This window comes from Herpailurus yagouaroundi, unplaced genomic scaffold (genome assembly GCF_014898765.1).
Source record: "Herpailurus yagouaroundi ecotype Mexico unplaced genomic scaffold, PumYag 141, whole genome shotgun sequence".
Taxonomy (NCBI): Eukaryota; Metazoa; Chordata; class Mammalia; order Carnivora; family Felidae; genus Herpailurus; species Herpailurus yagouaroundi.
The window spans coordinates 39,417,658-39,440,391 of NW_024412396.1; the positions used below are offsets into that span (position 1 = coordinate 39,417,658).

The following is a 22,734-nucleotide window of genomic DNA, read 5'->3' on the forward strand; positions in this document are numbered from 1 at the left end:
GGAGAGGGTGGGTGATGGGTATTGAGGAGGGCACCTTTTGGGATGAGCACTGGGTGTTGTATGGAAACCAATTTGACAATAAATTTCATATATAAAATAAATAAATAAATAAATAAAATAAAATAAAATTTTATTTGTGTCAAAAAAGTATTTTTCTCATTTTGAAGATACAGATATACATGTTTCATAGCAAATCAATTGGAGACTTGACCTTGAACTAAATAATACCTTATTCCCCATTTTGTTGTCATATCATTAAAATAAAAGCAAAAATGTTTCCCTTTTTGCAGCAGAAAGATGCATTCACCATTTGAAATTTTAAAAATGCAGATTAGGGGCGCCTGGGTGGCTCAGTCGGTTAAGTGTCTGACTTCAGCTCAGGTCATGATCTCACAGTCCGTGAGTTCGAGCCCCACGTCGGGCTCTGTGCTGACAGCTCAGAGCCTGGAGCCTGCTTCAGATTCTGTGTCTCCCTCTCTCTCTGACCCTCCCCTATTCATGCTCTCTCTCTCTCTGTCTCAAAAATAAATAAACATTAAAAAAAATTTTTTTAAAAATGCAGAGTAAGCAAAAGGAAGGAAATAAAAATCACCCATAATTCCGTCATGAGAGATAATCTCCATTCAAATTTTATTTTTGAATTGAAAAACATCCTAAGTATAATAATCCAAAGTAAATGCCAAGATTTCTTTAAAAAAGGGAAATTCTCTAGTGTTTGAAGTTTTAGAGACACCAGAAGAATGTTAAGATATATTGCCTAGGGGCACCTGTGTGGCTCAGTCGGTTGAGTGGCTGACTTCAGCTCAGGTCATGATCTCACAGTTTGTGAGTTCAAGCCCCAAATCAGGCTCTGTGCTGACAGCTTGGAGCCTGGGGCCTGCTTCAGATTCTGTGTCTCCCTCTCTCTCTCTGCCGCTCCCCCACTCGTGCTCTCTCTCTCGCAAAAATAAAATAAAAACATTAAAAAAAGTTTTCAAAAAATATATCTTGCCTAAGCAAGCCATAGTCGTTTCAAAATAGCTATGCCATTTATAGAAGTGTGCCTATTAGTTTATCTGAATTTTAAAAACATAATTCCACACCATTCCACTTGATTTCAGAATCTTTACTGCCAGTGCATTAATTTTTTACCCAGTCTTTGGTTGTGTGCCTGAAGCTGGTCTGTTTTTTTCATTCTAATCCCTGGCTTTGTCACATAATTGTGTGTATCTTTTCTTTGAAAAGGAAAGGAGCCCCTGGAAAGCCACAAGGAGCCCTTGGGAAGGGCTCTTCTGTGCTGATTCTAGCTGCACAGAGAAGACGAAACACAATGAGATGGGAGTTGGGCCGGAGACCCTGCGAGTCCTGTGAGCCCATGGCCACGCCCTTCTTACTCTGTCTTAATAGTTGTATTAAGACAATATTTGGGTTAATAATATACCGCTTTCAACTGAGTCAGTCTTTAAATTTTTTTTTCAACGTTTTTTATTTATTTTTGGGACAGAGAGAGACAGAGCATGAACGGGGGAGGGGCAGAGAGAGGGAGACACAGAATCGGAAACAGGCTCCAGGCTCCGAGCCATCAGCCCAGAGCCCGACGTGGGGCTCGAACTCACGGACCGCGAGACCGTGACCTGAGCTGAAGTCGGACAGTTAACCGACTGCGCACCCAGGCGCCCCTGAGTCAGTCTTTAAAGTTTGGTTTTACCTTTTTTTTTTTTTTTAATGTTTATTTATTTTTGAGAGAGAGCGTTTGCGTGCACAAGTTGGGGAGAGGCAGAGAGAGGGAGTCACAATCCAAAGCAGGCTCCAGGCTCTGAGCTGTCGGCACAGAGCCCGATGCGAGGCTTGAAGCCACGAACTGTGAGATCGTGACCTGAGCCAAACTTGGAGGCTTAACCGACTGAGCCACCCAGGCACCCCTGGTTTTACTTTTGGTGGACATATTTTAGAAACTCGAAGACCTTTTTCAGTAAATAAAAAAAAAGTATTATCCTGTTAAGTTTATCCTATTAAAAACAGAAACCTCTCAGGCAAATCCAGTTGACCCTTGAACAATATGGGGGTCAGGGGTGCTGATCCCTGCCCCCCCCACGCAGTTGAAAATACATGTATATCTTTTGACTTTCCCCAAACGTAACTACTAATCCCCTACTGTTGACTGGAAGCCTTACTGATAACATAACCAGTTGATTAACGCATATTCTATATGCTGTGTTAATATATACTATATTCTTGCAGTAAAGTCAGCTAGAGAAAAAGGAAATGTTAAGAAAAATATAAAGAAGAGAAAATGTATTTCCAGTGCTGCACTGTAAACAATCTCTGTGTAAGTGGGCCTGCGCAGTTCAAACCTGTGTCAACTGTAGTTGTTTTAAGGTCTAGCCCTTTTTTTTTTTTTTTAATGAATACAGTTTTTTTCCTTCAACTTTAATATGCGATATAGTGAATCTCACAGACCAGTTTAGCACAGGAACACTTGATTCTCTGGTTATCAATTTGTTCTCTGTTCTGTTTTTAGTTTAAATTCTTTCCCCTTCATTTAATGCTTTATGGTTGATTGATAGTGAATGACCATGAGTGATTCTCAGGTACATTCTTATTAACTTCAAGGTCTTGTTCAAATAATGTTAATGGGACCATTTGGAGTGAAATGCTGTTTTGTGATAAGTGCACTCCTGACGGCCCCATCTATCTCTAGCTTTGAGTGTGGGATGGGTCTCTTCCTTTGCTTGTACGTTTCCTTCTACATACATTCCTTCGAGGATCTCACTCAATATTATGTTCATTTGTCATCCCCAGGAGATTGAATTCCTTGAGAGCAGGAACTAGCACATATAAACAGTTGCTGAGTAAATGCACGAAAGAAAGAATAAACAAAATATGGCAGTTTCAGCTAGCTCGATGAGACATCAGAATGTTTTGGTAAAGAGCATAGACTCTGAAGCCAGAACCCCTTGGATTCAAAGCTTCGTTCCATCATTTATTAGCTATGTGTCCATAGACAGCTGTATGTGACATTTTTTTTTTAAACGTTTATTTATTTTTGAGACAGAGACAGAGCATGAACGGGGAGGGTCCGAGAGAGGGAGTCACAGAATCTGAAACAGGCTCCAGGCTCTGAGCGGTCAGCACAGAGCCCGACGCGGGGCTCGAACTCACGGACCGTGAGATCATGACCTGAGCCGAAGTCGGCCGCCCAACCGACTGAGCCAGGCGCCCCTTGTTTTGGTTTTTCAAATATGGGGGTAATTAGACTACCCGACCCTTACAGGTGTTACAGATTAAATGAGGCTGTATGTGCAAAGTGCTTAGAACAGTGCCTGTATACGTTAAGTGCTATGTAAGTGTTTGCTACTATTGTTATTAACCCCCCCTTAAGAAAAGAGTCCTGGTGGGGAATAGTGGATGCCCTTAGGAAATTCATTCTAGAATTCAGTTTTTCTCCTGTCATCATGAAGAAGTGCTTTGTCTTCACTTGGGGTTCAGGAGCCCTCAGGTATGGGAAGGGGTAGTGGCGGTCTTCTTACATCAAAAGTGGAGAACACTGGTACCTTCGTCAGTTGTCAGGCTGCACGGGCTCACTTGAGCTGGCAAACAGCTTTTCATTTTGGTTAGGAGCATATCGGCGAAGTACTGTAGCACCGTTAACTCAAGCGGTCTCTGATTCATCTTAATGCCGAGGATAAAACAAATTAGCTGTTAATTGACAAGGATAGTTTATTCGGTGTGTAAAATCTTTAACAACAGTGATCCGTGGGAGAGATAATAAGGGAATTTTGGATGATAAACAGGAGTGGGGAAGATGCAATTGAAAGTTGTTGGGTTTTTGGGTTGGTTTTTTTTTTTGGCAATTTCTAAGATTTTATTAAAATGGGTTTTTTTAAGTTTATTTTGAGAGAGAAAGAGAGAGAGAGAGCGCCCGCGCGTAAGTGCAGAAGGGAGAAAGTGCAAAGAGAGAGAATCCCAAGCAGCCTCTGCACTGTCAGTGCAGAACCCACACCTGGCCCCATCTCATGAACCGTGAGATCATGACCTGAGCTGAAATCAAGAGTCAGACCCTTAACCAACTGAGCCACACAGGCGCCCCATTAACATGAGTTTTTAAATATTTTTTAACGTTTATTTATTTTTGAGAGATAGACAGAATGTGAGCAGGGGAGGGGCAGAGAGAGAGGAAGTCACAGAGTCTGAAGCAGGCTCCAGGCTCGAGCTGTCAGCACAGAGCCCGACGTAGGGGGTCGAACTCATAAACCATGAGATCATAACCCGAGCTGAAGTAGGATGTCTAACTGACTGAGCCACCCAGGCGCCCTTAACATAAGTTTTTAAAAACAAGCATCCACACCAATGTGGGAGTGAGGATGGGAGAAGAGCGGAGGGCAGGGCAGGGCAGAGCAAGACAGGGGGAAGGAATTGTGCTCTGTTGATACTAAAGCTCCAGGTTCATCCTACCGTGGATTTCTTATTCCCCAGACACGTGGTCCTTAAAAATTGTGTACCACTTCTTCAGGATGATCTTGTTACAATGGGTGCCATTTTGGGGTGTGATCAGCTTCTTAAGGTCCCTGATGGATGTTATCAGTGTAGCGGGGACCTTCTTCCCCAGCTGGTCATTACAAACAACCTCGACCATCCTGTCTGGAGCTGGAAACTCCTGGCACCCGACGATGCCACAGCCCCCTTGCGCTGGAGCCAAAAGATTTTTGAAGACTGTCTGTTGCATTGACTGATTTTTCAAAATCGAATGATTTTTATTCTTTGTGTAAAGTGATCTGTTGGATATGATTGATTTTATCTAGCTGTTGGCCTCAGGTATATTTATTTTTGGTTGTCTCCTTCCCGATATTTTATTATAAAGAATTTCTAATATACACGAATGGAAAAGGATTTTACAGTGAACATCTTTGATATGCTGAACACATAGATTCTACCACTAATGTTTTGCTCTACTTGCTTGATCAAGTATCTGTGTATTTACCCATTTTTCTATCCATTCCCTAATACGTTTTATATTTTTATATATTTGGTTAGGTTTATTTGATAAGAAAGTCATCTGTATGGGAAAAGTCAAGTTTTTCAGCCCCTAAGATGCTAATAGTGCCATATACATACCCAAAGCAATAAAGAATTGCACAGTTAGAACTCCTCTTACTGGCAGGATTCTTTAAGGATCAGAGTGGGGATAGAGAAAGAAATGTGTGGAAAAGTAAGTACTTGGGAAAATAATTCAATATAATAGGTAGCTTCATCAAAACGTTCTTTTTCATATAGTTTTTTAGTTTCACTTTGCAAGCTCAAGCTCAGTTGTTATTGTTTCCAGTAAATGGCAACATTTACGGAGCAGAAGAGGAACTAAAACTTCATAGACTTTAATAACTTTATGAAAAACTTTATAAACTTTATAAAAAGTTATAAAGAAAATTCTTGCAGGTTCAAGTTCACAATAAAGTACACACAAGCACCTAAGATGTCCGTTTGTGTCAACTTTCCGTCCCCTAAACAAGTTCCGGAATCTAATTGGGTAGCTTTTCTTTTCCCCACTGGTATAGAATCCACCCTGCTAGCTCTTTGGGAGTCTTGCCAGCAACTCGAATAGGTCACAGGGCAAAATCTTGATTATGATTCAAAAAAGAAGGCGTAGTCTTCTTTTCCTCATGAACTAAGGAAACACTCACTAGAAAACTGCTTCTTGTGGGAGGGCAGCTTTCGTTTGCTGTTGCTTTCGGGGGGTCATGTCTATTAGAGATGCAGAGTTGCAGAGTCACTAATGAGCATTTATCCCTTTTACTTTTAGTTCACTTCTTTAACTGAGATGGACATGATATAATCTCCAGTGAGTCAAAGGATGGCGTCTAGTCCTGTGCTTCCCACCGAGGATGAACAGGTTTCCTTGGGCATCGATGGTCGCCATATTACACTGCAAGGTAATTACGGTTGGGTGGGGTGACACCCATCGCAACTGTGGAAACCTTACCCTCATCTGGTCTCAAATCCTACCGCTTTCTGCCTCTCTTCAGTATTTTTCCAATTGTAGAACCTTGCAGTATGTGTACATGTCTTTACTGCTACCTCAGCAGTCTAAGAGAGTAAGAAATACCTGGAAGGAATTGGGTATCTTGGTTTCTCATTCTTGAGTATATGCATTTCATTTGTAGTGCAAATAGTTAACCATGGTTTGCTTGGAATTGTTTGCACTCATTTTGCATCTTTTTTGCATAGCGTCTTTTAAATGTACATCCTTATTTTGTCCAAATAGAAAAGAATAGTAGTAATATTATAAGTGAATGACCTTTCAATCATATGAATCATGTGTGCATTTATGCAGACCCAGTACTGACTGTGTTTTTTTTTAGTGCTTCTTGTGGAGTCTGGCAATATTTGTTTTGCACTTTGAAAATTCATTAGACTTTTCACCCTTGTTGATAAAACAAATCTTGGAGCTGAGTAAAGTTAGCTAGTGTAGAAGAAATAAAGCTGTGGTAAGCCTTTGAAAATATTTATGAGACTATGTTATTTTAAAGTAATCTTTAAGATTATGTAGGGCATTATACAAAATTCTTCGAATGTTACTTAGAAGCCATAGATTTTGAGTCATTTTATTTTGTGCTTTTTTATTTATTTATTTATTTATTTAATTTTTTTTTTTTAATTTTTTTTTTCAACGTTTATTTATTTTATTTTTGGGACAGAGAGAGACAGAGCATGAACGGGGGAGGGGCAGAGAGAGAGGGAGACACAGAATCGGAAACAGGCTCCAGGCTCCGAGCCATCAGCCCAGAGCCTGACGCGGGGCTCGAACTCACGGACCGCGAGATCGTGACCTGGCTGAAGTCGGACGCTTAACCGATTGCGCCACCCAGGCACCCCTGCTTTTTTATTTTTTTAAAAAAATGTTTAATGTTTATTCATTTTTGAGAGACAGACAGACAGAGTGAGCGGACGAAGGGCAGAGAGAGAGGGGGACACAGAATCTGAAACAGGCTCCAGGCTCTGAGCTGTCAGCACAGAGCCCGATGTGTGGCTTGAACTCACAGACTGCGAAATCATGACCTGAGCTGAAGTCGGACGCTTAACTGACTGAGCCACACGGGCCCCCTGTACTTTATTTTTTATTGAGGTATAATTGACCTACAACATCTTACTAGTTTCGGGTGTACAACATAATGATTTGATATTTATGTGTACTGTGAAATCATCACCACAGTAAGTTTGGTTAATATCATCATATATAATTACAGATTTTTTTTTCTTATCACGAGAACTGTTTAGATTTGCTCCCTTAGCAATTTTCTTTCCTTTTCTATTTTAATGTTTTTATTTTTGAGAGAGAGAGGAGAGAGAGAGAGAGAGAAAGAGAGCGCGCGCACAAGCAGGGGAGGGGCAGAGAGAGAGAGAGGGAGACACAGAATCTGAAGCAGGCTCCACGCTCTGAGCTGTCAGCACAGAGCCCGATGTGCGGCTTGAATCCATGAACTGCAAGATCATGACCTGAGCCGAAGTCAGATGCCCAACTGACTGAGCCACCCAGGCACCCCTCTCTTAGCGATTTTCAAATATACTATACGGTATTATTAACTATAGCTGCTATGCTGTACATTACTTCTATTTGAGTCATTCGTGACTCCCCAAATGACTTTCTGATATTTTATTTTTAATTAGAAAAACATGATTTGAATGATTAGCTTCTTGATTTGGGGGTCAGATGCCTATTGCACTAGACTGTGCCTATATGTGTCAGGCTTTTATTTTTATTTATTTTTATTTATTTTTTTTAACATTTATTTATTTTTGAGACAGAGAGAGACAGAGCATGAACAGGGGAGGGGCAGAGAGAGAGGGAGATACAGAATCTGAAACAGGCTCCAGGCGCGGTCAGCACCCAACGTGGGGCTCAAACTCGCATACCGCGAGATCGTGGCCTGAGCTGAAGTCGGACGCTTAACCGACTGAGCCACCCAGGCGCCCCTGTATCAGGCTTTTAAAAATAACTGTAATGTAATTTGTGTAGACTAAGAAACATAATATGTTGAGGTAGTACTTGAAGTAAGAATTGTAAAGATTTTCAGTAAGTATATTTTTTATAGTGTCATACAATATCCATAAGTAGCTGGAATAAGTGTGGGGGGGCTGGGTAGAATAGATGATGGGGATTAAAGATCGTACTTGTGATGAGCACTGGGTGATGTACAGAACTATTGAACCACTATATGACACTGTATGTTAACTACGCTGGAATTTCAAGTTAAATTAAAAAAATTTCATTCAACTGGAAAAAAAAAAAAGCCCTGATGTTTTCTTGTTTTTCTCTGAAGTTTTGGTGGCAGGTGAGTAGGAGCTCATGTAGCCTGAAACATATCAGGAAGAGAGTGCATCACTAAATAGTAACATAAATCTAATTTCTGTTTCTAGCTCTGGCACTTGCTAGTTCTTTGAACTTGGACAAAAGGCTTTATCTTTTTTGAATCTCAGTTTCCTCACACTTAAGATACGGATGGTGATGCCTGTGTTGCTTCTGTGTTTTGAAGGTGAACAATGATACATAATGCATTCAAAGGGCTTAGCTCAGTACCTGACACAGAGTATGAGTTTAATAAAGGCATTGTAACTTCTTTTCATTTTTTATTTCTTTTTTTATTTTTAAAGCTTATTTATTTATTTTGAGGGGCGCCTGGGTGGCTCAGTCGGTTAATCGTCCGACTTCAGCTCAGGTAATGATCTCGCGGTCTGTAGGTTCGAGCCTCGCGTCGGACTCTGTGCTGACAGCTCAGAGCCTGGAGCCTGTTTCATATTCTGTGTCTCCCTCTCTCTCTCTGGCCCACCCCTGTTCATGCTCTGTATCTGTCTCAAAAATCAATAAACGTTAAAAAAAAAAAACTAAAAAAAAAGTTTATTTATTTATTTTGAGAGAGAGATAGAGAGAGAGGCAGAGAAAGGGAGAGAGAATCCCAAGCAGGCTCCTACTGTCAGTGCAGTGCCTGACATGGGACTCGAACTCACGAACTGTGAGATCATGCCCTGAGCTGAGATCGAGAGTTGGATGCTTGACCGACTGAGCCTCCCAGGTGCCCCTGTAACTTCTTTTTATATATTTACAGTCAAAATCTTTGTCCCCAAAGACTTCTTGTCTATGAGCACACAGCTAGAGTAGAAACTGCTTAGTGTATAGAAAAAAATTATAAACCAGAGTCTGGTTTTTCCTGGTTTTTGGTTTTGTTTTGACATTTTTCTATTCAGTGGCTTCCCATCACATGTGGGATAGTCTAGACCTCTTGGTGTGGCTCACAGGCTCTTCCGGTCTGGTGCTCCTTTCTCTCTGCCCTCGTCTCCCATTTCACCCCCATAAGCACCCTGTGCTCCGGCTGTATGGCTGCCTGAGGGTCTGTACTCCCCCTGCCTGTGTGCTTTCGTGCAGGCTGTCCTGCTGTAACCCCCCTCTCCTCTTCCTGCTGGAAGCAATCCAGCTCACCTATCCCTCGTGGATCCCTCATCCATCCCCAAATCAGCTGGACTCAGCCTCCTCCTTAGCCGTGCTCTCTCTTTGGCTGAGATTCACACTTCCTCGTCTGTTCTCCCGCAGAACTTATTTTAGCACTGATAGTATTACAATGATTATATCTCATAATGTTTTCTTCCCCACTGCAGTGTGTTCTAAGACTTCTATATCATAGGCTGTAGCATGCACAGCACTCTTGTGCACATTCAGTCCTCACGACCACGTTGTGAGGTAGATGTTTTTATCTTCAAGGTACAGAGAGGATCGCTGTGGCTCAGGAAGATCGAATTACTTTCCCAGAGTCACACAGTGAGAGGCAGAGCTGGGCCTTGACCTGGAGGATTGTTTTCTTTCTACTGCACCACACACCCCCTCGCATGTCAACATGTGTAGACGTATTTGAAGGAAGGAATTTCCCTAACGTTCTCTTAGGAAAATCTACTTAAATCTTAACCTTATTCTAGTTAATCCATAGTAAACTTACACATCCAGAATATGGATGGGCATCTTCAAGTAACATTAATGATCTCAGGTTCACAAATAGCTCAAAATAATTAGCAAGTTACTAAGAATTGAGTGGTTTCTCATAGCATGTTTTGAATTATACTAGGCTAATAAAGTCTGCTTTACAATAAGAGATAAATACAGGCTGTTTGGCAATGGGAATGTAATATGCATGCACTGCCAGCGTGAATGATTTTTCTTTATGATCCATTTAGGGGAACGTAGTACTAGATGCACTGCTCTGTAGGGGGAGAGGAGGAAAGCCAATACTGTAATGTAATCAGATTTATACTGGGCAAGGGGTGCTCACATTAGCGAGGTACACTCAGGGATATCAACCGAGAGGTTCCCGTGACTGTAGAATGAAAGCTTAACTGTGACATGAATACATTTCTCACGGTTAAGTTCTACATTATTATTAGTAGGTTTATAGTTCATCTGGCTGAAGTTCCTTGAGTTGAAAGAAAGAAAGAAACAAAGAAAGAAAGAGGGAGAAAGGAAGGAAGGAAGGGTGAAGGGAGAAAAGAGGGAGGGAGGGAGGGAGGGAAGAAGGAACTTTTATGTATTTCTTTTTTTTTTTATTCTTTTTTTGGGGTAATTTTTGTAATTCTATTTTTTTAATTTACATCTAAATTAGTTAGCATATACTGCAACAATGATTTCAGGAGTAGATTCCTTAATGCCCCTTACCCATTTAGCCCATCCCCCCTCCCACAACCCTTCCAGTAACCCTCTGTTTGTTCTGCATATTTAAGAGTCTCTTCTGTTTTGTCCCCCTCCCTGTTTTTTTTTTTTTTTTTTTTATTTAAAAAAAATTTTTTTTTTCAACGTTTATTTATTTTTGGGACAGAGAGAGACAGAGCATGAACAGGGGAGGGGCAGAGAGAGGGAGACATAGAATCAGAAACAGGCTCCAGGCTCCGAGCCATCAGCCCAGAGCCTGACGCGGGGCTCGAACTCCCGGACCGCGAGATCGTGACCTGGCTGAAGCCGGACGCTTAACCGACTGCGCCACCCAGGCGCCCCTACCCCTCCCTGTTTTTATATTATTTTTGCTTCCCTTCCCTTGTGTTCATCTGTTCTGTGTCTTAAAGTCCTCATATGAGTGAAGTCATATGATATTTGTCTTTCTCTGACTAATTTCGCTTAGCATACTACCCTCTAGTTCCATCCACATAGTTGCAAATGGCAAGATTTCATTCTTTTTGATTGCTAAGTAATACTCCATTGTATATATATTCCACATCTTCTTTATCCATTCATCCATCAGTGGACATTTGGGCTCTTTCCATACTTTGGCTATTGTTGATAGTGCTGCTATAAACATTGGGGCTTTTATATATTTCTAAAGATAACTTTGGTTTCAAAGCAGAATTATTAGCTATTTAGACAAAAATCAACAGATAATTTTATGTACCTTAGTTAACTATGACTGGATGGCAAGCTGTTGACAACAGTCTTAAAAGTATTTGGCTTTGTACATTATGTTATCAGACTTGTATTTCACAAAATTCATGTGTGCGTAATGATCCTTGGAGTAATATGAGAAAAGAGATTTTATGTAATATGAGAAGCTCAGGGCCACTGCTCATAAGGAAGTTTTTTTCTTCTGATTTCAGAACATTTTTTAGAGACAGAGACCTACTTAACTTACAATGGCTGCTTTACTTTAGCCAAATGTATCTCAGATGAGACAATTATACCCTGACTTAGAGTAATCGGCTTGAGAAAAAATTAAGTAAGATGTCTGTGTTGAAACGTAGTAACTCATTGTAGATAGGCTATGAAAACATTTTTCCCACGTGTGCAGGGCCGGCCGGCCATGAATCAGGCCCAGGAAATGAGGCAGTGCTTTGCTGAAACTCATAGAGCAGGACAACAAACCAGCAACTTCATCTTTCTTTCCGTTCGTGTTTCGTGTGATGTTTGAGTAAATGTCCTCATGAAGGCCCTTTTTGTAGGGAGATATTTATGTTCTCTTAGTCTAACGAGGAGCATGATGTTGAAATGGATTGTTGGGAAGGGAAAGAAATGCCGTTTGTGAATGTGAATTTGAGCCGATTAATGTAAAATGGAATTTATTTTAGGCCAGTGCATTTTGTACTACGTTGGACGGTCCACATTTTAAATAAAATGATATGTGAAAGTTCAGGCTACGAAAATAATAAATAAACAGCTATCTTTAAAAATTATTTGCTTTACCAAGATGTCTGTTAACAGAATTTCTTTAAATCTTTCCACTGGTTTTCTTATCTGGCAAAATAACAGGTGCTTCCTTTCCTTTTATCCTAAGAAAATACTAAATATATATTTTGGGTGAAATACCACCTGTGCCAAGCTCTTCAGGTGGGAAAGGTGTGTTTGGGGAATAAATCTTTGGAGTACTGGATAGATATGATTATGGAAGCAATAAGGGGTAAGTTGGATGAGTATCACAGAATTTTCAAGTTGGAAGGGACTTTCTTTGTTCTTCATTTAATTTAAGACCAAAGTAGGAATTTCTTTAGTACTATTTCTGAGACTGAGATCCCTAAGGGGGCTGAATTCAAACCCAAGAAGTTTGGGGATTTTGCCTTTAGGCTGTGAGTGGCTATTGAGTCTTGAGGGTGAGAGTACATGGCTGGAGGTCAAAGTGTACTTTAGGAGATCAATCTGGCTTGGGGTGTAGGAAGACTTGAAAGGAGCCAGAAAGTGGAGCTGGGGAAACCAGTTAGAAAGGTTTGCAATTAGCTGGGTGTTGGGTAATGTTGGCCTGGATTAGAATTAAACAGTGAATATGAAAGTATGGGACGGGTGTGAACACCATCGAGGTGAAACGCTCAGCACGGCTCTGAAACTACTGAATCTGGATGATAATAGAGCGGCTCCAAGGTCTAGAAGCTGAGCTGATTGGGGTAATAGTGGTAGCAGCTATACTGTCCACGTTATTAACTCTCTTTTTATTTAGTGTGTTTTCATTAAGTATTTAATAGCAACGGGTAATAAGGCCGTATATCGATGTACTTACGGTAAATTGTAGATATAATATACTGTTCACAAAGAAACTCTTCTCTTGAGAACTTCATGTCATGGGAAGTACAGCACAGGTAGAGGGCCCATTTAAAAGTCAAATTAATCATGAGTGAATTGCGAGCCTACGATGACTCACCTCATGATATTTTAAGCAGCAGCTATGGTAATCTTGAACTATTTTGGATATTTTCTTTATATATTTCAGATTTCAGTTATTTCTTTATAACACGTGAATATAATTTGTGGACCATAAGAGGGCGTGATACATTTCTGTAACAAGAGCAAATTACTTTGCTTTTGAAAACAACGTAGGCCAATGCTTTAGGAAAATGGCATTTGAATACAGAATGTTACCATTAATTAGACAAAGAACTAGGAAGGAGTGTGTGTCCTATTACCTTTGCCACCACACGAGGAGTTAACTTTCACGCAGTCCTGCCAAAATGCTGGTGAATGGTTAACCATCTGTGCGAAGCCGTGTAAAACCATGTTCAGCCCAGTTAGCAATGCTCGCACGTTTTGTTTAGTGTTATCTTCCAGATGATGTCTTTTAAAAGATTAAAAAACCCTCTATGCCTTCTGGGTAGACATTACTTGGTGGAGGGCTTGATAGGGAAACACGGGTCCCTGTAGTTAGGCTGTTACAACATCGAACTTTATTATTTACTGAGTATCCATCCAATGGAGGCTTTCATTTTATGGGATCTTTTTAGACATTATTCATGTTCAGTGGGTTAGATGACAAACGTAGTGATGTGATGTAATGTTTACTTTTATTCATCTGTTCAGTAAACACTGAGTGCTGACCACGTGTAGCAGGCTTGTTGTTACGGGGACAAAGGTTGAATAGATTGAGCGCCTTGAAGAAGCATGTGGTGCACTGTGCTTCTCCTTGCTGGTATCACGTGAAAGAAAGCGACGTGGGATGCAGATTTCATCCTTCTCATGAAATGAGTTGAAGTCCTTAACTACACAGGGGCCTGCTCCTGATTTGGGTGTCCAACCGAAAATCCAACCACAATATGACTGAATATGCTGTCTCGAGTATCTCTTCCCATTTCAGTTGTAGGGAGGTGAAGAATGAGAGTGTGTTCTCTAGAATATCATTTGCAAAGTGAGTTATCTGTTCCGCTTGACTGTAAAAATCAAACATTTTGGTAGGAACTTCCCTGGAGTCAGGTGTCTCCTTGCTGAACCTCTGGTAATTTTTTTTTTTAATGTTTGTTTGTTTATTTTTGAGAGAGAGCATGAGCATGAGGGGGAGAGGCGGAGAGAGAATCCCAAGCAAGCTCTGTGCTGACAGCACAGCCCCAACTTGGGGCTCGATCCCACGCGCTGTGAGATCATGACCTGAGCCGAAACCAAGAGTCGGATGCTCAACCCACTGAGCCACCCAACCGCCTTTCTTGTGATTTTTTTTTTTTTTTTTTTTTAATCCTTGAGTTCCCTCTCATCCTTGGGCATTGCCTGCTTTAATGAGCCTTCTGAGTTCCTCCAAGTGTGTGTTAGGTGCTCTGCGTAGGGTGCTCTTGGCATCTTTATGGCCAAACGATGCTTCTGACATATTTTAGGCGCTCAGTAAACAACTGTTTGAGTTGGTCATGAACGAATGAATGAGTGGTCATTTCCAGTATAAAAAAAACACATGAAGTACCCTGAATTAGAAGAATTGCTCAGTGTTCAGGGAAATCAGCCAGAGAGGATGGAAATAATGGCTCTCTCTAGAGGGAGGCATGTATATGGTGTTTGCGGGCTCCATAGTGTTTTAGTATTGTGTTTCTAAGAGAAATTCTGCTTACTTTATGATGGTGAGTGAATGAAACCATGTAGAGTCTGAGAAAGAGGAATGAGATTACTAAAAAAGCTTCTGAATGGGATTTCTACCCTTTTATAGCCAAGTCCCCAGTGTGGAATTTTGATGGAAATGGTGAATGAAGAGTAAGAAAAGTACACGCATTATCCGGCAGTAACTCTGTTTCTCGGACAAATTCAGACCGCTTAGTTATTAGGAATAAAAGCAAATCATCTCTGGGGTCTTTTTTTTTTTTTTTTTTTTTAGCAATTAGGTGATGGTTACACCCAGAGAAAATAATTAAATTATGGTTCTTCACTCGACATTAATGCTATTATACTTGTCCCAACACAAAAGTTTCTAGGAAGTTCCTGATATCATAGTGGCTGATGATCTCTTTTGCTCTATTTTCTTGGAAGATTATTAGTTTGATATTGTAAGGCTTTATAATCTTAAAATATTCCAATTAAGTGGAAAATAAAACAGCTCTGCAAGCAGTGGCATTTGCACTATATAGTCTAAGACAGAAAAATAATTTTTTCCCTTGGATCGTGTGTGTACAGTTTTGGCTTCTGGGAACTTTGGTTTTGTTTTTGCCAGGAGTGTGGGGATAAGCTTACTTTATTCTGGGTCAGTTACATTTTGAAAACTAGGGCAAGATAAATCCAGGGTCATTTAGAGTCCTGTTAAAGTAGGTTAACAAAGATCTCATTCATTCCTTATAGAAATCAGAATCCTTTTTAATTAGCCCCTTGGGAGATACAAGATTTTACTGAGCTTTTGTGTATGTGTATGTGTCGGGAGGGAGTGTAATTATTCAGAGCTTGAGGTAGTATATCAGGAAAAATAAAACTCAAAATAATTTCCCCTTGAAAATGGGGAAGTAAGAAGTCAGTATAAGAGATTAATTTATAACCATTTGGTGGGTTTAGTGTGTGATTTTACCCTCTAAAAATTAGAGGTTATTCTAAATGTGCCTCTTCAAGAGATTACTTCCCTCGTCTGATTTCAGTGTTGGTGATTACAATTTCTGTGATGGCTGTGTTTTTCTAAAACATTCACGGAAGTTTTGGTAGAAGGTAACTGTGTTTGTTGTTCTCAATATGTATGAGAACTGAAGATTACTACCACCAGGTATTTTTAGAATCAGTTAAAAATAGTAGATAAAAGGATATGAATGATTTATCAGAGAAATTGAAATGTTCAACGTTCTAAATGTGTATATTTTTGGAAGAGAGACATGAGATTCTGGGTAAATACTCTCTCCTGGTCATTGACTGTGCGGTGATGCGTGCTGAGTGAGCATAGAGAGAAGATGGCAGCAGAATGGCCACACACGCTTGCTCTCCGCCTTCCGGGGCGGGGCAGCACTCACTGGTCATGCCTTGGTCTTTTCTGTCTTTACTGCACAGCGTGTACCAATTGCATCAACAGCTAAATATTATAAGATGAAGGGCACTTGGCTCAAATCAGAACACGGTCTTTATCAAGTCTGAGTCATATTTAAGATCATTCCCGAACATTGGTATTGTTGGCCCTGTCTTCAGTTGCGTAGGATTATTATGTAGTGGGAACGAGTTCTGCTGTGTGTCCCTGTCTGCCTCCGTCTGAACGTCTACTCTGCAGAACTTCTGGTGTGGTTTGATGTCTTCAAAACAAAATGTTTCAAAAGTATAGGTGAATTCACACTTAGCACTTTATCACACAGTTAGGTTTTTATGAATACGGGCAAATCTGTTCACTGACATGTTCATGCAGCATGTTTCCTGACACGCTACTCTGTTTCAAGCACTATTTTGGGTTAAGAGAAGACTGAGGTGAACAACTCCAACGAGCTTCATATGCGCACAGTGCTTGTATTTCAGTCAGAGAGACAAAGAGTAAATAATGAAAAATACCAACACATGATAGGTGCTATGAAGAGGATTAAAAATGGGTTTATGCGATGACTTCCTGGTGAAATGTTTAGGAAACTCAGAGAGGATGGAAATATGGATCTCGTCAGACATGAGGCAGTGAGGTATGTATATGGTGTTTGTGGGTTCAATAGTGTCTTAGTATTGTGTTTCTAGGAGAAATTCTGTTTGCTTTGTGATGGCGAGTGAATGAAACCGTGTAGAGTCTGAGGTGGTCAGTGAAGGTCTTTGAGGAGGAGACATTTAAGGAGGAATTACAACACAAAGGAGCTGCCGAAAAAGAACAAAGGAAGAGCATTTCAGTCTGAAGCAGTAGCTCAAGGAAAAGCTCAAAGATAGAAACAAGCTGGGTGAATTCATGGAGCCTGGTGTGGCTGGAATATATGGGCATGAGATGATGCTGGAGAGCGAGGCAAGGCAGAGCTGGATCAGGCAGGGATTCGTCAGCTCTCAGGTAAGGTGTGTGGATGGGAAACCATTGGAAGGTTTTAGTCAGGAGAGTAACTCGATCTGATTTACGTGTTCCGAAATATCACTCCGGCTGCTGGGTGGGGAGGGGATTATCTGGGAGGAGGGAGGGGAAGCAGCAAAGCCAGTTAGGATGCTTTTGTTGTAGTCCGGGTAAAATATCACAGAAGTTTGGATAGTAGTAGTGTGATAGCAACGAGATAAAGAATCATGGATTTTTAAAGGGATATTTGTGAGTGTTGAGACTTCTGGAGCGAGTAATAAGAGAGATCAAGGATAACTTCTCAATTTTTGCTTAGAGCGATTGAATTGTCGGTTATGGAATTTATTGCGATGAAGAAGACTCATAGACAAAGTTGTGGGGAGATCGAGAGTTTATTTTTGCCATGATAGATATGAGATGCTTATTGGATACCAAATGGACATGGCAAGTAGACAGTTAGATGTAAGGATCCAGAATTCTAGGGAGAGTTACAGATCTGGGAGCCATAACATGTGGCTGGCACATTTACGATGAAAACCATGGCCCGGAAGAGATCACCTGTGGAAAATGTGTAGCTAGAGCAGAACTTTTGGATCTTTCAGTGTTTAGAGGTGAAGCGGAAGAGGAGGAAACGTAAAGGACACTGAGAAGCAGTAGCCAAAGCCAAAGAAGGAAAACCAGGCAAGTCTGATAACCAGATGAAGGTATTTCAAGAAAGGGGTAAAGTCAATTGTATTGAAGGGAAATGGCCACTGGATTGGGCTCATAGAATTAGTTGGTGGCTCTAACAGGGTTCGCCACACTCAAATGGTGGAGTGACTGGAGTGGGTTGAGGAAAGAATGGGCAGTGAGGAAGCAGAGATGGTGAATTAATCAATACCTGGAAGAAATTTTGCTGTGAAGGGGAACAGAGATATCAGGTACTTGCTGAAGAGAAAGGTAGGACTTTTTAAGGTAAGAGATACTACTCCATTACTGGTTATGCTTTTTCTAAGTGTAGGTTAATTTCCTTAGATTCCCCATTCATTTATGTGTTCATTCATTATTTGACAAGTGCTTCTGAACACGTGTGGTGTACAAGACACTACTGAACATGGGGGATGACACATAGAGGGTGCTGTCCTAAAATGCACATTCTGATTACAGGGGGACAGGTACATAGACTATTACAGGATGATATGGCTGTGCTGCAAGAGAGAGAAGGTGTGGTTTTCTAGAAGTACAGAGTAGGAGCACCTACCAGTCTTGTGGGGCAAGGAAGGCTTCCCAGAAGAAGTGATTTCTAAGCTTAGACCTAAAGTATGTTAGCACATGAAAGGGGTGGAAATGAGAAGAGCGCTTCAGGCAATGGTAACAGCATATTCAAGCCAGAAGGTGGGGCCATACGTGGCACATTCTTGGAAACGGATGTTCAGTGAGACTGAGTATTACAGTTTGAAGAAGAATACGAAGAGATGAAGCTATAGAGGGTCACGTAAATATACAGGGGTTTGAATTTTTTTCCTAAGACCAGAAAGAAGCAATTGAAGGGTTGTGAGTAGAGACGTAATCAGAACTGGGTTTAGAAATCACCTAGACTGCAGTGTGGGGTGTGGTCTTGAGGGAGTGAATGTGGAGACGGAAAGGCCAATTGAAGTCAGTTAGGGTGGTCCAGCCGAGAGATAATGGCATCCCGATCAAGGAGGTGCCAGTGAGGATGGAGAGAAATAGGTATCAAGAGATATCTAATTGGTACAATTTTCAGGACTTTAAATCTTTAAAATTTTCTTATTTTTAACTTTATTGAGGTAAGCATTAGGGCTTTTTGAATGACTGGGTATGGGAAAGTGAGGAGAGGGAAGTATCAAAGGTGACTCAGGCTTGTTCTTAGGCAGAGGAGTGGATGATGGAACCAGTCACTGAAAAAAAATGCAGAGCAACTTTGCTGGGGAGGGGGTTGGTTAGAGATGATGACTCCCTTCCGGCAATGTTGAGTTTGAAGGGTCTGGGAATAACTAAGTGGGGATACCCAGAAGAAAATGGGATATATAAACACGAAACTCAGGAGAAGCAGACACTTGGGCTGAAGATAAAGTTTCGGAAGCTCATTAGTATGTAAGTAGTAATTTGTTCTTATGGAGTAAATGAACATATCTAGAAAAAGAGAAGGCAGGATATTACAGAGATAGAAAAAAAAGCAAAAGAAGCTTATAACAGAGTCTGGGAAGGTGTGCCCCTAGAAGTAGGAAGAAAACCAGGCAAGTGACATGGAAGCCAACGAAGAAGAATGTTCCAAGATGGAAAGGGTAGTAAACAGCATCGGAAGGTTCAAGGTATCCAATTCTGAGAAGTATCCACAGGGTTTAGCAATGGGAATATTACAGGTAGCCTTGCTCAGAATTAACTGGAATGGTTGGGGTAGAAGCCAGCTTTTAGTGACTTGAGAAGTGAGTGGTAGGTAAGGACATGAGGACAGCCAGTGTAGATCATATTTTCAAAAAGTTTGGGTTTAAAGCGGGGGAGAGACATCGGGTGGTAAGCTGGAGCGGCCATGGATCTGACATTTTGGCTGATTTTTAGTCATGACAAAAAGAACATGGTTTTTGGTATCAGACACATCTGGATTTGACTCTCCTCTACCAGATGTGAGATCTAGAGCACAGTGTATAGGACACAGTGCACTTTCAATAAATGTTTAATGAATGAGTCATTAAAAATCCTTCATCTTCGGGGCGCCTGGGGGGCTTAGTCGGTAGAGCGTACGACTCTTGATTATGGTTCAGGTCACGATCCCAGGGTCATGGGATCAAGCCCTGTGTCAGGCTCCATGCTGAGTGTAGAGCCTGCTTAAGATTCTCTCTCTCTGCCCCTCTTCCCTGCTCATGCATGCGCGCGCTCTCTCTCTCTCTTTCAAAATAAATAAATAAATAAAATCCTTCATCTTCTGGGAGCTACATTTTTCTCCTCCACCAAATGCCTACCTGACCACTTCATTGGAAGGCTTGAATGAAATGGTGCCGTTGTTCCTTACCGTGAATTCCTACTTATTCTTTGACACGAGTTGTTTCAGTAAACCTTCTGAGCCCCTCCAAGTGTGTCTTAGGATTTATATTGAGTTACACTATATTAATATCTCAGAGTTTATTATTTCATTACTATTGTTGCTAGGCCCTTCCCGTTCCCTTGTGTTGGCTCAAGAATAAGTCACCCACATGAATCAGTCCAGTTACAGAGATGTTTCTCAAAGTGAGCTGTGTGGACCCCTTGAATCAGAATCTCAGGGAGGTGGGACACAGAACTCTGAACTTAAACAGTGGCCCTGAATCCTGGGTTCAGTAAGAATCCTAGGTTTGTAATCACAGCACGGATGGCTTGAGTGTGGTCTGGTCAGAGCTCAGGCTCACGCGTCGTGATCTTCAGGAGAAAAGCACTCACAGTTTTATGTGGCAGATAAGAGGCAGTGAGGAGTAAGAAATATGTGTTAAAAGAAATGTAGTCATTTCTTTGATCTGTTCATTCCACGGATATTTATTGAGCAACTCAGATGAGTCAGAAGAGGGTGAGAAAGAGGAGAGACAAATAGCACCCCAAGATCTAGGCATTTTATCTGTACCCTGGGCTCTTCTGCTAGAAATACGAGATTTGCTTACGCAGGAGCCGGGAGCTATGTTCCAGTGAGGCTGGAGACAAAAGCCTCAGTGTGGAAAATCTCAGGTGTTGCACAGGGGTGTGGTTCACTCATGTGGCAACACGAAGTTGCTGGGTGCCACATGCCAAGGCTCAAACTAAAAATCATTTGTTGTATGTCATCTGTTTCCCCAATAAACCCGGTGTTTAAATCTGCACATTGGCTGGGCGAAAAATAGAAAGAGAACCCTACTCCTTTCTCCTCCAGTCATTCAACTATTCATTCAACAAGCGTTCTCTGGATTCTTTCAACATGTGGTAGGTGTTGCCGGCAAAATGAGGAACAGTCAGCGCCCTGCTCTCGTGGAGCCAGTAGGCGAATGAGGAGACAGATAGTAATCAAATAATCTCACAGGTAGTAGCTAATATTTTGGCGGGGCGGGTGGGGGGGCGGAACAGCTTTATTGAGATGTAATGTGGGATGTGAGTCATGTACCATGCAACTCCCCCATTTAATATGTATAATCCAGGAGTTTTTAGTATAGTCACAGAGTTGTGCAACCATTATCGTGTTTCATTTTACAACATTTTCGTTACCCTATAAAGAAACCCCATACCCTTTAGCTGTCATCCCCTAAACCCTCCACCCTCCTTCCCCCCAGACCTAGGCAGCCACGAGTCTTCTCTCGGCTTCTATGGATTTCCTTCCTGGGACATTTCATAGAATATGTGGTCTTTTGTGATTGGCTTCTTTCACTTAGCATAATGATTTCCTGTTTCTTTTATATGATAGCCAATATCTATTTGTGTTAGACTAATCATAGTCTACGCCAGGGATTGGCAAACATTTTCCATAAAGGGCCAGGTAGCAAGTATTTTAGTCTTTGAGGTCTATATGGTCTCTGTCGCAACTATTCAGCCTTGCCATTTTAGCATGAAAATATCTACAGGCAGTAGGAAAACAAATGATCGTGTCTGTGTTCCAGTAAAACTTACTTACCAAAACAGGCTGTGGGTCAGATCTGACCTTCAGGTTATAATTTGTTGACCTCTGGTTTATGTCAGTCTAAATACTTAATCCTCCTAACAACTCTGGAGGTAGGTACTCATAGCCCCATTTTACAGTTGTGAAGACAGAGGCACACAGATAACACGTGGTGTGTAGGGGAACTCAGGTAGTCTGGCTCTAGAGCCAGTGCCCTTAACTTGTCAGTGATTACAAGTTGAGGCAAAGTGCTATATGGGCCAGGGGTACAAGTATGACTCTAGGAGAGCAAATAACAAAAGGGAGATTTGACTTAGGTTTCCTTCAGGATGAGCCATTGAGCTGTGACCTGAGGTTGACTAGGTGAAGGGAGGCGTGTTGGTACAAAGGGCTGATGAGCGTAGCTCGTAAAAGCCCAGGAAGAAGACAGAATGGCTGGAACCCTGGGTGCTGGGAAAGGAGGAGAGCTGTGTGCGTTGAGGCTGGAGAGATGCCCCGGGGTGGACCACACAGCATCTCTGTGGCTGTGACCAACGTCGCTCCTTAACCTCAGAGGGGAGAGAAACCGTCAAAGTGTGGAAAGGGTAACCCAGTAAGATGGACCAGCTGAAGCAGAGAATGGGTCGAAGGGGGCAGAGCAGACCTGGTTGGCCATGGGAGGAGCAACCATGGAGGATGGCAGATAGGGCAGGAGGGCTGGGGGAGCCAAGGGAGGGGGGTAGGAAGGGAGCGGGTACCAGAGCTACATGGGGGCAGATTTCACCTGGTTTATGGCAGGCTGTCCTTGGAGATGGCGAAGGATGGCGCGGTCAAATCTATGAGATGGAAACTCCAGTGAGGACAGATTTGGGGAGAGGGAGAGAGGAAGAGTGCGATTTTAGTCCTGAGATCCGGAGTTTGATGGGCAAGCGCTGTGTTTTCCGTAGGGAGGACACAGGTTCTCCAGGGGAGGAATAGTAAAGTAAAAGAATGCTGTCGATGGTTGCATACTGT

At 41.7% G+C, this 22,734-nt stretch overlaps 1 protein-coding gene across 9 annotated transcripts in view; it reads left to right on the top strand.

The window, feature by feature from the left end:
• SYNE2 (spectrin repeat containing nuclear envelope protein 2) overlaps positions 1–22,734 on the top strand; it is a 342,419-nt gene that overhangs the window by 51,755 nt on the left and 267,930 nt on the right. For all 9 annotated transcript variants that reach the window (XM_040477361.1, XM_040477354.1, XM_040477357.1 and 6 more), the window contains exon 2: positions 5,777–5,906. In XM_040477361.1, the coding sequence (XP_040333295.1) occupies positions 5,828–5,906 (79 nt within the window). In that variant the 5' untranslated portion in view covers positions 5,777–5,827. The remainder of the gene's footprint in view (positions 1–5,776; positions 5,907–22,734) is intronic.